Below are 15442 nucleotides of genomic sequence, written 5' to 3'. Positions count from 1 at the left end.
ACTGGGTGTTATTCTGTATGTTGGCAAATTGAGCACCAATAAAAAATAAATTTATTATTTAAAAAATATTAAAATGAAAAGTCATACAATCATTTCAGTAGATACACAAGCATTTGAAAAAAAATCATATATGATAAAAAACCACCAGTAAATTATGATTAGAAGGAAATGTTCCCAATATGATAAAGGCCAACTATGAAAATCCTAAAGCTAATATCATTCTCAAGGCTGAAATATGGAATGCTTGCCCGTAAGATCAAGTACAGAACAAAAGATGCTTGCTTTTTACCATTTGACCAGTGCAATAAGACATGAAAAGGAAAGAGAAGGCATATAGATTATATATAAAGAAATAAAACCTAATGTAGCATTGTGTGTCAACGATTCTTAAAAATTAAAAAAAAAACAAGCAAAGTGGAGAAATAAACTGTCTGTTCAGAAATAACATATGATTATAAGTATATAGAATCCTAAGGAATCTACAAAAAATATTATAACCAATTATTAAATTCAGTAATGTGTCAGGATTCAACTTCAATACACAAGAATCAATTGTATTTAGCTATCACAGCAACAAACTATAGGAAATTGAAATAAAAATACATTTATATTAGCAGCAAAAAAACCCACCTAGAAATAATTTTTAAAAAATAACGGCAAGATTTATACAATGAAGACTAGAAATAATGCTAGAAGAAATTGTAGAAAACTTAGATATTTGGTCATAGAGCTGAAAGTCTATAAATTTTCCGAAAATTGGTCTACAGATTTAATTCTATCCTAATCAAAATGGCAGCAGTGTTTTTTTTTTTTGCTTGTTTGTTTTTTGGTAGAACTTAACAAGCTGATTCCCCCCACCTCAGTTTTACTGAGAAAAAATGGACATACATCACTGTAATAGTTTAAGGTATACACCATGATGGTTTGATTTATATATGTTGTGAAATGACTCTATAATAGGATAACATCCATCACCTCCTATAGTTACAATAAAGATAAGAGAACAAGGTGCCTAGGTGGCTCAGTCGGTTAAGTGTCTGACTCTTGACCTCAGCTCAGATCTCGATCTCAGGCTCATGTGTTCAAGTCCCACATCAGGCTCCACAATGTGGAGCCTACTTAAAAAAAAAGAAGAGAAAATATTACAACCTTTGATGGGATGAATTTATATGGAGCCTACTTAAAAAAAAAGAAGAGAAAATATTACAACCTTTGATGGGATGAATTTATATAGAAATACAAATCACCTATAATAGCCAAAATTATTTTGAAGAAGAATGAATTTGGAGCACTTAAACTACCTGCTTTCAAGACTTGCTATGAAGCTACATTAATCAAGGCAACATGAGAAAAAAAATTTTTTTTACCTATGTATGGTGATAGATGCTAGCTGGCTGGCCTTATTGTGATCATATTTTTCGTAATCATTTTGCAATATATGCAAATATCAAATCATTATGTTGTACACCTGAAACTAATGTTATATGTCAATTATATCTCAATAAAAATAGCAACAAGAAATAACAGTATGGTATTTGAATATGAATACCCACATATGTCACTGGAACACAATAATGTCCCTAAAAATAAACACCCACATATATGATTGACTTTTGATCAACGTGTCCAAGTAATTCAATGTAGGAGCTAAGTTTTTTCATAAGTGGTGCTGGAACAACTAGATATACGTATGAAAACAAATTAACTGTGACTCCTATATTGTACCATATATAAAAATTACCTGAAAATAAAATCATAGACCTATATAGTAAACAAAACGACACAATTTCTATAACAAAACAGGATAAAATCTGGTGACCTTGGGTTAGGCAAAATTTTCTTAAATAAGACCCAAAACACATGAACCATTAAAGAAAAAAATGATAAATTGAATTTTAACAAAATTAAAAGTTTATGCTATTCAAAGACAGTGTTAAGAAAATTAAAGGCTAAGCCACAAACTGGGAGAAAAATCTTTGCAAATCACATATCTGACCAATAACTTAGGAATGACAAATTAAAAATTTCTCAAAACTGAACAATAAGAAAATAAACAATCTACTTAGAAGTGGAAAAAAGACATGAACAGACATTTCACCAAAGATTTTATACAGATGGCAATTAAGTACATGAAAAAATGCTCAACATTATTGGCCATTAGGGAAATACAAATTAAAATTACAAGGAAATACCACTACATGCCTATTAGAATGGCAAAAAACAAAAACAAAAACAAAGAAACAAACAAACTACCATGAAACTATTACCATGTAGTAATACCCCAGATGGAAACAACCTAGTAAACAACCCAGATATCTTGGAATGCACTAGTGAATGGGTGATATATTCATAAAATGGAATATTACTAAGTAATAAAAAAGAACCAACTACTGATACATAGAACACCATGGATGATATATCAAAGGCATTTTGTTAAGTAAAAGAAGCTAAATACAAAGACTATTACTATATTATTCCATTTATATGACACTGCAGAAAAAGTAAAATTATGGTAAAATTATTATGGCCCTCAGTATTTAGCAAGGGCCAGGAGTGAGAGCAGGGATCGGCTTCAGAGGGAGAATAAGAAAACCTATTGAAATGATAGAAATATTATGTATCTTGATTATATGGTAGTTATACAACTATATACATTTGTTAAAATTCATCAAATTATAAACTAAAAATTGGTCAATCTTACTGTATGTAAATTACACCTAAACAAAGCTGAGAAAAATGACATTGTAGAACTGAATAAGAAAAGGGTAAACCATCAAATTTTTTAAAAAGGCAAAATAACATGTAAAAAAATGATAATGTACCATGATTAGGTAGGCTTTATTCCAGCAATATAATGCTCATTTAACATAAAAAAATTAATGCAAATTTGCAACTTTAATAGATTAAGAGGTAAAAAAGCATGTGATCATTTCAACAGATCAATGGTACTTTTTGTCCCCCAGGGGACATTTGATATTGTCTGGAGACATTTTTGGTTGTCACAATTCAGTGGTATTGGGGTACTACAGGCCTTCAGTGGGTAGAGTACATGAATGCTGTTAAACACACTATCATGCACAAGGCAGAGAACCACTATTCTATATTCTACTTTCCCAATAATTATTGTGTTTATGATATCGATACATATTGCTATAAGTTACATACATCTAGTCTATTGTTTGTTACTATAACTACATATATCTAGTCTGTTGCTTCTTGCAACACAATACCCCATAGTAAGCATCCTCTATATGTTTCTTATTCATCCCCTGGTGGTAAATACCTAAATTGCTTCTAATTGCACTCCACCACATACAAGATTACTATGCAATTAACAGCCTTGCAAATGTTCCCTCATGAACCTCTGTATGGAAACACTATGTCATACATATGTTTAGCTTTGATAAATATCGCCCAGGTGCTTTCTGAAATGGCTGAACCGTTTTAAACACTGTGCAGAAAAAGCTAATTTATTAGGCCTAAGACTACTATTCTTAGAAAGACCTGCTTGGAAGGTTGGTTGTTAGCTGGTATCTTTGAACTTGGATCTCAGGAGGGTTCTTACATTCCCTGACAAGACTGGTTCACTGTGTCTACAAAGTTTGTATACACAATGTGGTTTATGCTGAACACCTGCTTCCCTTCCGGGAGTCTGGAACTTTGGTATATTCTAGGCAGAGCATGCCTACATGACCGGTCCCCCATAAAAAACTTGGTTACTAATTCCCTAATGAGTTTCTCTGATAGAAAACATTTCACAGGTGTTGTTACAACTCATTGCAAGGGGAACTGAATGTATCTTATGTGACTTCACAGGGAAAGGTGTCTTGGAAGCTTATCCCTAGTTTCCTTCAGACTTTTCACCATGTGTCTTTTCCTTTTGCTGATTTTGCTTTGCATCCTTTAGCTATAATAAATCATAGCCATGAGTATGACTATATGCTGATTCCTATGAGTCCTTCTAGGTAATCACCTAATGTAAGAGTGGTCTTAGGGACAGTCCCCCAACAAATATCCCTTATGGGGAATTTGCAAAAAGATTTACTTCTGGGCAGCCCGGTGGCTCAGTGGTTTAGCGACGCCTTCAGCCCAGGGTATGATCCTGGAGACCCACGATTGAGTCCCACGTCGGGCTCCCTGCATGGAGCCTGTTTCTCCCTCTGCCTGTGTCTGTGCCTCTCTCACTGTGTGTGTCTTTCATGAATAAATAAATAAAACCTTTAAAAAAAGATTTACTCCTAAGTTGCACCTTTTCTGTGTCATTTGAATTTCGTATCATGAGCACATATTACCTTTACATACTTTATACAAAGGAGGAGAAGAGTTGTCAGAACAACTAACTCATCTGGGAATGAGACCCAAAAGATAGAGAACCACAGAAGTGTACAATGAAACCTTCTTGTATTCCAGATAAGGAAGCACAAAAAAGGTAAGGGATTTACCCAAAATTACCTAAACAATCATTACAGACACAGGACTCAAATCCTTGCTTGGCTATTTCCTAGTGTTCCTTCCTCTAGGTCACAAGGTCCCTTTTCCTACATTTGTCACTTGTCACTTCCTCTACCTTATTGCTCTCTTCTAAATGCCTTGAAGGGGCCTACTTTCATGCTGACTACATTTCGTAGATTCTTAGATTTTTCCATGCAGTGAATATGTTCAGAGCCTTTTGCAAAACAATGGTTCCTAGAGAAACTGAACCCAACAGGTACAGAAAAAAGAAAATGAAGAAAACCCTACTGGTAGCTTTCTTGAAGGAGAGAAAAAAGGGAAGACAATGGTAAAGAAAGAGTCCTAGGCCAAATCACAGTACCCTTCCTAATTTCTCATACCTTGGCAAGGAGGTTTCATCAGGGTTATAGGAATCTATTCCTCCACCACAGGACAAAAAACTGGGCGGGACCAGACAGTTCAAACACTCCTTCCATTTTTTTCCTAACTCCTCTCAAAACCCTTCCCAAGGGGGAAGATGCTTACGTGCTCCAGGAAGCAGGGTCCTATCTCACTGAGGTGGGGATCATCATTGTTGTACTGTTTTTCCAGGTCTCTTACGAAGCCCATCTGAAACCTATAGATGTCTTCAATGTTTCCAAAGATCACCTTCAGTTGCTCATCACTGAACATGTCCCTTCTCTTCCGGCATTGCTTCAGGTAGCCCTGCACACAAAGGTAAAGTCCAGGATGAGGATGTTCCTGACTCCATGAGGGCTTTATCATTTATTAAGCCCTAAGAAAGTTCATTAATATTTTATGAAATAGGAAATAATCATTTCCATTTTTCATATAAGAAAATTAAGGTTGAAAGAAGTAAGTCACTCTACCAGTGAGTAATTAGGAAAGCTGGATCATAAGCAAAGTTCTTGAGATGCAGAATCCAGAGTATAAAGCTTTCCCCAGCATTCTCTGTGAAAAAGAACGCAAAAGTCATAGGGCCCTTTCTCAGAAGCTGATTAAGCACAAGCATTTTTACTCCTTTTAGTCAATATTTATTTAGCTGGATCCATTCACAATCTCAAAAGTTCCCATTTCTTATAGGACCAATCCAAAATGTATTAATAACATTGACAACAATTTGGAAACAAGCCAAGTCAGGAAAAATTCCCAAAAGGGAATATGAATTAATGAAGCCTAAAAATTCCTTAAAGACAATGTCTTAACCATATAAGATAGCTGACTGCAAAGACCATTTGGATAAGCTTGGCCAACAAGTCCACAAATGCCCAGGCATGGTGTTTTTAACATAGTGCTCAGGACACATTCATGAATAAACAGATGAATTAATACAGCTAGTCACTGATGAAAGAGTAGAATCAATGAAACATATTCTTGATCTGATATGAGACGACTAAGATTATATAACCAGACTCAGGGCACACTGTAAGTCAGGGAAAGAAGAAAGGAAAGGAAAGGAAGGAAGGAAAGAAAAAAAGGGAAGGGAGGGAAAGAAAGGAAGGAAGGAAAGAAGAAAGAAAGAGAAAAGAGGAGAAAGAGAGAAAGAAAGATACAGACAGAAAGAGAAAAAGAGAAAGAGAGAAAGAGAGACAGAAAGACCAGCCATCATCATTCCATTCTGAACCAACTGATATAAAGTTTTAATGGCGACCGTATTCATTAGAAATCATTAGCACATGACAATATTCTTGGTAAGACTAAATTATGGTTGTTTGCTTTCATCTAAAAGTGAAATATAATTTTTGTAACACCTTAAGTGTTGAGGCCTTAATAAGTAACATTGTAGTGATAGGTTAACAACTGTCTATTCCTCCACTTGGTCTCCTCTTAATATAGCTTCCAATGGAACCATTACTCTAGGCATCCTCATCCCTTGCTTCAAAGCCGTTTATCAACACCTAGCAAAATCTCCCTTCTCACCCTCCAGTTCAGCCATCAAATACTAAGTGTCTTTCAACAATGTGTAAATTAATAGTCTGTGCCTGCATTGGCATTTAACTAATGACTAATGTTTTCTTTGATTGACATGCTCAAGATGTCCTATATTCATTCATATCCAATTCCTGACCAGGAAGAAGATGCCTTCTATTTCCAGAATACCCTAAATGATACTCCCTTTACTGCAGTAGCTCCCCAAATTCTGCCTCCCTAGAAAGCATTCATTGACTAAGGATAGAAGAATAAACTCCCTGCCTAATATGTAACTCCCAGGGTTTCCATGCTTCTGTCTCCATACTCCATCTCTCTTTCTCTCTCTCACCCTATCACCTTTAGAAGTGTATCAGCTATAGTGGAGAAGGGAACATATAATCTAGCAGGAACATTTCTATCTTGACACTAGGCGAAGAGAGATAGATTTCCTAATCCCACTCCCAATTTTCCTCCCTAAAATAAGCCTGTGAGCACAGCTGGAAAAAAAATTGGTAACAATGTCACATCAGCACGTCATTTCTGGATAAGCAGTAGGTATTGGTTGGTAACCACATTGGAAGACATAAGAAGCCAGGCTGGAGAGCTCATTCAATCCCTGAGAAGTCAGTTCAAAAAATACTTAGTTTTGTTCACTGCTCCTATTTGAGAGATCTCAGGGAAATAACAAATTAGCATCACATCCCCAAAGTATAGGAGGGATGTTAGAGCTCAGCATTGCTATGGAATATAACAGAAATGAAGAAGAAAGAAAAGAGTGGGTTCTGGTAAAGAAAGAACTGATAGAGATGTCAGTGCAGCTTCCTAATTCCCTAAATATGCTGTTTATTGCCATTATCAAGAACATCATTTTCTTTCTCTTAGAGTATATGTGTTGTAGCAAGGGAATATGAGCGATATATGAGGAGAAATGTAACTGTCCATAGGACGGGGAGACCCTACAATATTCTGTCAACTGTTTTTCTTAAAAGCTAATTTAATAGCTTTAAATATGATGATAGAAGTCTCTTCAACAAACAGTGTTGGGAAAATTGGACACGCAGAAGAATGAAACTGGACCACTTTCTTATACCAGACACAAAAATAAATTCAAAATGGATGAAAGAATGGTGCTGGGAAAATTGGACATCCACAAGCAGAAGAATGAAAGTAGACCATTCTCTTATGTCATACACAAAGAGAAACTCAAAATGGATGAAAGATATAAATGTGATACAAGATTCCATCAAAATCCCAGAGGAGAACACAGGCAACACCCTTTTTGAACTCGGCCACAGTAACTTCTTGCAAGATACATCTAGGATGGTGAGGGAAACAAAAGGAAAAATGAATTATTGGGACTTCATCAAGATAAGAAGCTTCTGCACAGCAAAAGAAACAGTCAACAAAACTAAAAGACAACCTACAGAATGGGAGAAGATAATTGCAAAGGAACTATCAAATAAAGGGCGATTATCCAAGATCTATAAAGAACTTATTAAACTCCACAGCAAAGAAACAAACAATCCAATCATGAAATGGGCAAAAGACATGAACAGAAATTTCACAGAGGAAGGCATAGATATGGCCAACAAGCACATGAGAAAATGCTACGCATCACTGGCCCTCAGGGAACTACAAATCAAAACCACAATGAGATACCACCTCACACCAGTGAAAATGGGGAAAATTAACAAGGCAGGAAACCACAAATGTTGGAGAGGATGTGGAGAAAGGGGAACCCTCTTGCACTGTTGGTGCAAATGTGAACTGGTGCAGCCACTCTGGAAAACTGTGTGGAGGTTCCTCAGAGTTAAAAATAGATCTGCCGAAGGACCCAGCAATTGCACTGCTTGGGATTTACCCCAAAGATACAGATGCAGTGAAACGCCAGAACACCTGCACCCCGATGTTTCTAGCAGCAATGTCCACAACAGCCAAACCGTGGAAGGAGCCTCGGTGTCCATCGAAAGATGAATGGATAAAGAAGTTGTGGTCTATGTATACAATGGAATATTACTCAGCCATTAGAAATGACAAATACCCACCATTTGTTTTGATGTGGATGGAACTGGAGGTATTATGCTGAGTGAAATAAGTCAATCGGAGAAGGACAAACATTATATGGTCTCATTCATTTGGGGAATATAAAAATTAGTGAAAGGGAATAAAGGGAAAGGAGAGAAAATGAGTGAAAATATCAGTGAGGGTGACAAAACATGAGAGACACCTAACTCTGGGAAATGAACAAGGGTTAGTGGAAAGGGAGGTGGGCCGGGGGTTGGGGTGACTGGGTGATGAGCACTGAGGGGGGCACTTGGCAGGATGAGCACTGGGTGTTATGCTATATGTTGGCAAATTGAACTCCAATAAAAAATTTTTTTAAATGGATGAAAGACCTGAATGTGAGACAGGAATCCATCAAAATCCTAGAGGAGAACACAAGCAGCAATCTCTTTGACCTCAGTCACAGCAACACCTCTCTAGACATGTCTCCAGAGGCAAGGGAAACGAAAGCAAAAATGAACTACTGGGACTTCATCAAGATAAAATGCTTTTGCACAACAAAGGAAACAGTTAACAAAACTAAAAGACAATGTGCAGAATGGGGGATGGTATGCGCAGATGTTTTATCAGATAAAGGACTAGTATCCAAAATGTATAAAGAACTTATCAAACTCAACATGCAAAAAAAATTTTAAAAATCCAGTCAAGAAATGGGCAGAAGACATGAACAGATATTTCTCCAAAGGAAACCTGGCCAACAGACACATGAAAAAATATTCGACATCATTTAGCATCTGGGAAATACAAATCAAAACCACAATGAGACATCACCTCGCACCAGTCAGAATGGCTAAAATGGACAAGTCAAGAAACAACAGATGTTGGGGAGGGTTCAGAGAAAGAGGAATCCTCCTACACTGTTGGTGGGAGTGTAAACTGATGCAGCCACTCTGGAAAAAAGTATGGAGCTTCTTCAAAAAGTTAAAAATAGAGCTATCTAGCAATTGTACTAGTAGGTATTTATTCAGAGTATGAATATATTGATTCCAAGGGGCATATACATCTCAATGTTTATAGCAGCAATGTCCACAATAGCCAAAATACGGAAAGAGCCAGACGCCCATCAACAAATGAATGGCAAAGAAGATGTGGCAGATATTTACAGTGGAATATTATTTAGCCATCAAAAAGAATGAAATCGGGATCCCTGGGTGGCGCAGCAGTTTGGCGCCCTGCCTTTGGCCCAGGGCACGATCCCGGAGACCCGGGATTGAATCCCACATCGGGCTCCCGGTGCATGGAGCCTGCTTCTCCCTCTGCCTGTGTCTCTGCCTCTCTCTCTCTCTCTGTAACTATCATAAATAAATAAAAAATTAAAAAAAAAAAAAGAATGAAATCTTGCCCTGTGCAATGATGTGAATGGATTTAGGGGCTATTATGCTAAGTGGAATAAGTCAGTCAAAAAACAAATACCATATAATTTCACTCATATGTGAAATTTAAGTAAGAAAAAGATGAATGTAGGTGAAGGGAAGGAAAAAGAAAATAAGATGAAAACAGAGAGGGAGGCAAACTTTTAGTGACTGTTAATTATGGGAAATAAACTGTAGGCTGATGGAGGAGAGGTGGGTAGAGAGATGTGGTAATTGGGTGGTGGGCATGAAAGAGGGCATTTGATGTGATGAGAACTGGGTGTTATGTGCAATTGATTAATCACTGGATTCTATCTCTGAAACTAATAAAAAATGGCAGTGAATACATACCTACCAAAATTAATTTGCATGTAAATGTTCCAATCAAAACATACATAGTGTCAGAATGGATTAAAAAAATAAGACCTATATATATGTTGCCTACAAAAGACTCATTTTAGACCTAAAGATACCTGTAGATTGAAAGTGAGGGGACGGAGAAACATTTACCACACAAATATATGCCAAAGGAAAAGCCAGAATAGCAATAGTTTTACTGGACAGACTGAACTTTAAAACAAAGAATGTTAACAAGAGACAAAGAAGAACACCATATAAAATAAATGAGACAATCCAGAAGATACAATTGTAAATATTTATGCTTCCAACATGGGCGAACCCAAATAATATAAAACAATAACAAACACAAATGAACTAATTGATAATTATAAAATAATATTACGGGACTTTAAATGCCCCATTCATAGCAATGGACAAATCTTCTAAGCAGAAAATCAACAAGGAATTGCCTTTGAAAGATATACTGGAACAGATAGACTTAACAGACAGAATGAGAATATTCCATTCTAAAACAGCAGACTACACGTTCTTTTCAGGTACATATGGAATATTCTCTGGAAATCAAAGAAGAAATTTAAAAAAAATACATGGAAACAAATGACAATGAAACCATTGGAATGCAGAAAAAAGTAGCCCTAAGAAGGAGCTATAGAGCAATACATGCCTACCTTAAGAAGAAAGAAAAATCTGAAATGAACAATGTAACCTTACATCTAAAGGAGCTAGAAAAGGGACAACAAATGAATCCTAAAGCCAACAGATAAAGGAAATAACAAAGGTTAGATCAGAAAATAATGATGTTTATTAATGTTAATGTTTGTTAATGTTAATAATGATGAAATAATGTTTCTTAAAACAATAGAACACATCAATGAAATCAGAAGCTGGTTCTTTGAAAAAATTAATAAAATTGATAAAACCCTAGCTAGACTCATCAGAAAGAAAAAGGACATGACTCAAATAAATAAAATCACAAATGAGAGAGGAGAAATAACAACCAACATCACAGAGATACAAACAAGTATAAGAGAATATTATGAAAAACTAAATGCCAACAAATCAGAAAACTTGGGGAAAGAAAGAATAAATTCCTGAAAACATATAAATTACCAAAACTGAAACACTGAGAAATAGGAAAACCTGAACAGCCTAATAATATGCAAAAAAATTGAATCAGTATTAAAAATATCCCAAAGAACAAAAGCCCAAGATCAGATGGCTTCACAGGCAAAACCTACTAAACATTTAAAGAGGACTTAAAAACTATACTTTTCAAACTATTCCAAAAAATATAAAAGGAAGGAAACTTCCATATTCATTTTATGAAGTCAGCATTACCCTGACAACAAAACTAGATAAAGATTCTACTAAAAAAGAGAACTGTAGGCCAATATCCCTGATGAACATGGACGCAAAATTATTAACAAAACACTAGCAAACTAAATCCAACAATATATTTAAAAAGTTGATTCATTCAGCAGAATCAAGGGGGATTTATTCCTGGGTTGAAAGAGTGGTTCAATATTTGCAAATCAATCATATAATGATTACCTGTAATCACGTAATATATATATATATATATATATATATATATATATAATATAATTATACCACATTAATAAAAGAAAGGTCAAGATCATATGATCAATTCAATAGCTGCAGAGAAAGCATTTGACAAAGTACAACATCCATTCATGGTAAAATCCCTCAACAAAGTAAGAATAAAGAGAACATACCTCAACATAATAAAGTTCATATATGAAAAATCCACAGCTAATTATCATCTCAATGGAGAAAAACTGAGAGCTTTCCCTCTACAGTCAGGAATAAGAGAGAGATGCCTATTCTCACCACTGTTATTATCATACTATTGGACATCCTAGACACAGAAATCAGACAACAAAAAGAAATAGCAGGCATCCAAATCATCAAGGAAGAACTCAAACTTTTAGTACTTGCAGATGACATGATACTCTAACAGAAAACCCTAAAAACTCTACCAAAAAATTACTAGAACTGATAGAGAAATTCAATAAAGTTTTAGGATATAAAATCAATGTACAGAAATCTGTTGCATTTATCTACACCAGTAATAAAGCACCAGAATGAGAAATGAAGGAATCAATCCCATTTACAATTACTTAAACCATAAGAAACCTAGGATTAAACCTAACCAAAGAGGGGAAAGACTTGTACTCTGAAAACAATAAAACACTTGTGAAAGAAATTGAAGATGACACAAAGAAATGGAAAGACATTCCATGCTCACAGATTAGAAGAAAAAATTGTTAAAATGTCTTTATTACCTAAAGCAACTTACACGTATAATGTAATCCCTAACAATATACCATCAGCATTTTTCACAGAGCTAGAGCCAACAATCTTAAAATTTCTATGGAACCACAAAAGACCCTAAATAGCCAAAGCAATCTTGAAAAAGAAAAGCATCACAATTCCAGACTTCAGGTTATACTGCAAAGCAGTAATGATCAACACAGTATATTTCTAGCACAAAAATAAACAAATAGATCAATGGAACAGAACAGAAAACCTAGAAATGAACCTAAATGGTTAATTTATCTTCAACAAAGCAGGAAAGAATATTCAATCGGAAAGCCAATCTCTTTAACAAATGGTACTGAAAATCGGACAGCAACATGCAAAAGAATGAAACTGGACCACTTCCTTACACCATTTACAAAAATAAATTCAAGGCTCCTTCCACAGTTTGGCTATCGTGGCCATTGCTGCTATAAACATCGGGGTGCAGGTGTCCCGGCGTTTCATTGCATTTGTATCTTTGGGGTAAATCCCCAACAGTGCAATTGCTGGGTCATAGGGCAGGTCTATTTTTAACTGTTTGAGGAACCTCCACACAGTTTTCCAGAGTGGCTGCACCAGTTCACATTCCCACCAACAGTGTATGAGGGTTCCCTTTTCTCCGCATCCTCTCCAACATTTGTGGTTTCCTGCCTTGTAAAGGGAATATAAGGGAAGGGGGAAGAAATGTGTGGGAAATATCAGAAAGGGAGACAGAACGTAAAGACTGCTAACTCTGGGAAACGAACTAGGGGTGGTGGAAGGGGAGGAGGGCGGGGGAGTGAATGGGTGAATGGGTGACGGGCACTGGGGGTTATTCTGTATGTTAGTAAGTTGAACACCAATAAAAAATAAATTAATTCTTCAAAAAAATAAAAATAAAAAAAAAATAAAAAGTAAAAAAAAAAATAAATAAATAAATTCAAAATGGATTAAAGTCTAAATGTGAGATCTGAAACCATCAAAATTCTAGAGGAGAACACAGGCAATAAATAACCTCTTTGACATTGGCCATTGCAACTTCTTCTAGATATGTCCCTTTTGAGAAAAAGGAAACAAAAGTAAAGATCAGCTGTTTGGACTTCCTCAAAATAACAAGATTCTGTACAGGAAGAAAACAATCAACAAAACTAAAAGGCAACCTACAGAATGGGAGAAGATGTTTGCAAATGACATATCTCATAAAGGGTTAGTATCCAAAATATATAAATAACTTATATTACCCAGCACCTAAAAAAAATAATTCAGCTTAAAAATGGGCAGAAGCTATGAATAGATATTTTTCTAAGACATCCAGATGGCCAACAGATTACATGAAAAGATGTTGAAAATCACCGACCACCACAGAAATACAAATTAAAACTGCGATGACATATCACCTCACACCTATTAGAATGGTAAAACACAAGAAATAACAAGTGTTGGCAAGGATATGGAGAAAGGGAAACCCTCTTACAGTGCTGCTGGGGAGTCAAACTGGTGCAGCCACTATGGAATACAGTATGGAGGTTCCTCAGAAAGTTAAAAATAGAACTACTGTACAATCCAGCAATTACACTAGTTTACCACCAAAAATACAAGAATACTAATTCAAAGGGATACATACACCCTTAGGTTTATAGAAGCATTATGAAAACAGTCCAAGTGCTCATCAACTGATAAATGCATAAAGATGTGCTATGTATATATACAATGGGAAATTACTCGGCCATGAAAGAATGAAATCTTGCCATTTGCAACAATGTGAATAGAGCTAGAGAGTATTATGCTATGTGAAATATTCAGAGAAATACAAATACCATATGATTTCATTCATATGTGGAATTTAAGAAACCAACTGAAAAAAATGAGCAAAGGGGAAAAAAAGAGGCAAACCAAGAAACAGATTTATAACTACACAGAACAAACTGATGGTTACCAGAAGAATAGTGGGTAGGGCAATGGGTTAAATATGTGGTGGGGATTAAGGAATGCACTTGTTCTGATGAGTACCAGGTGTTGTATGGAAGTGCTGATTCAATATATTGTACATCTGAAACTTAAATTATACTACATGTAAACTAGCTGGGATGTAAATAAAAACTTTCAAAAAACACTCTCTAGAAACTTAAAATAGTTCTAAATTAAGTAACATTAAAGAGCAGAAAACAAATGGTATGTCACCATAATTATAACTCTGTAAATACATATACACATAGACAGATTTTAAGCAATTATAAAAAATGCAGACAGTTTTGTTATATTTGGTGAATTATGATGGTCTGTTTTCCTATTTTTGAACTTCCTCTAATGTTTTTATGATTAAAAAAGGGGGAAAAGGTCTTTGTGAGTAAATGTCAAGATTGTAATCTCAAGAAGTCTGCCTTGAGAACAATATTATCAAGGAAAGAGGGAAAATCCAATATTTTCTCAAAAGTCTCCAGCCCTAGTGTTTCAGATACATGACTTGCTTAAGGGACTACAAACATAAACTGTCCTTATCAAGGAAATAGGACATAAGACTATGGGAGTAGTCAGAGAACCCCAAAATGTCATCTTTATCCCCTAACCAACACAACTATCTAGGCTTCTGAGAAAAGAATGGCCAGGAGAGATCACTAGTCCCTAGAGTCTTGCTTTTATTTTTCATCCTCTTCCTTTGGCTGACCCGGTGACTATATTACATTTTCCACAGCAGTGGTGAAAAAATGCTTGGCTTAGGAGTCAATCAGTACTTGTTTCTTCTCATTCACTCATTTTTTAGGGTATGTAAACTTAAGATGAGCTGGCAGTGGAATGTGACTGCCAAAAAACCTAATAACCAGTTTATGTTGGAGGGAAAACAAAAACCAGACTGAGAGGATAGAATGAGAGAAATGATAGGAAAATGTTATACCAATGCAGGAAAGCAGCATTCAGTCATGAGCCCTGTTTTCAGAAGAAACTGAAGGGGCACTTAGGTGGCTCAGTGAGTGGCTGAGTGTCTGCCTTCAGCTCAGGGTGTG

The 15442-nt window shown here is 35.7% G+C and overlaps 1 protein-coding gene across 10 annotated transcripts in view; it reads right to left on the bottom strand.

Moving 5' to 3' along the window:
• The window catches only part of ARHGEF9 (Cdc42 guanine nucleotide exchange factor 9), a 211944-nt gene that overhangs the window by 76734 nt on the left and 119768 nt on the right, over nt 1-15442 (bottom strand). For 9 of the 10 annotated variants that reach the window (XM_072817442.1, XM_072817436.1, XM_072817440.1 and 6 more), the window contains one exon: nt 4978-5157. The exons of the other annotated variant lie outside the window; for it this stretch is intronic. In XM_072817442.1, the coding sequence (XP_072673543.1) occupies nt 4978-5157 (180 nt within the window). The remainder of the gene's footprint in view (nt 1-4977; nt 5158-15442) is intronic. 10 annotated transcript variants of the gene reach the window in all.

Source organism: Canis lupus, chromosome X (assembly GCF_048164855.1).
Source record: "Canis lupus baileyi chromosome X, mCanLup2.hap1, whole genome shotgun sequence".
NCBI classification, from domain to species: Eukaryota; Metazoa; Chordata; class Mammalia; order Carnivora; family Canidae; genus Canis; species Canis lupus.
This window is presented reverse-complemented; position numbering and strand designations above follow the sequence as displayed.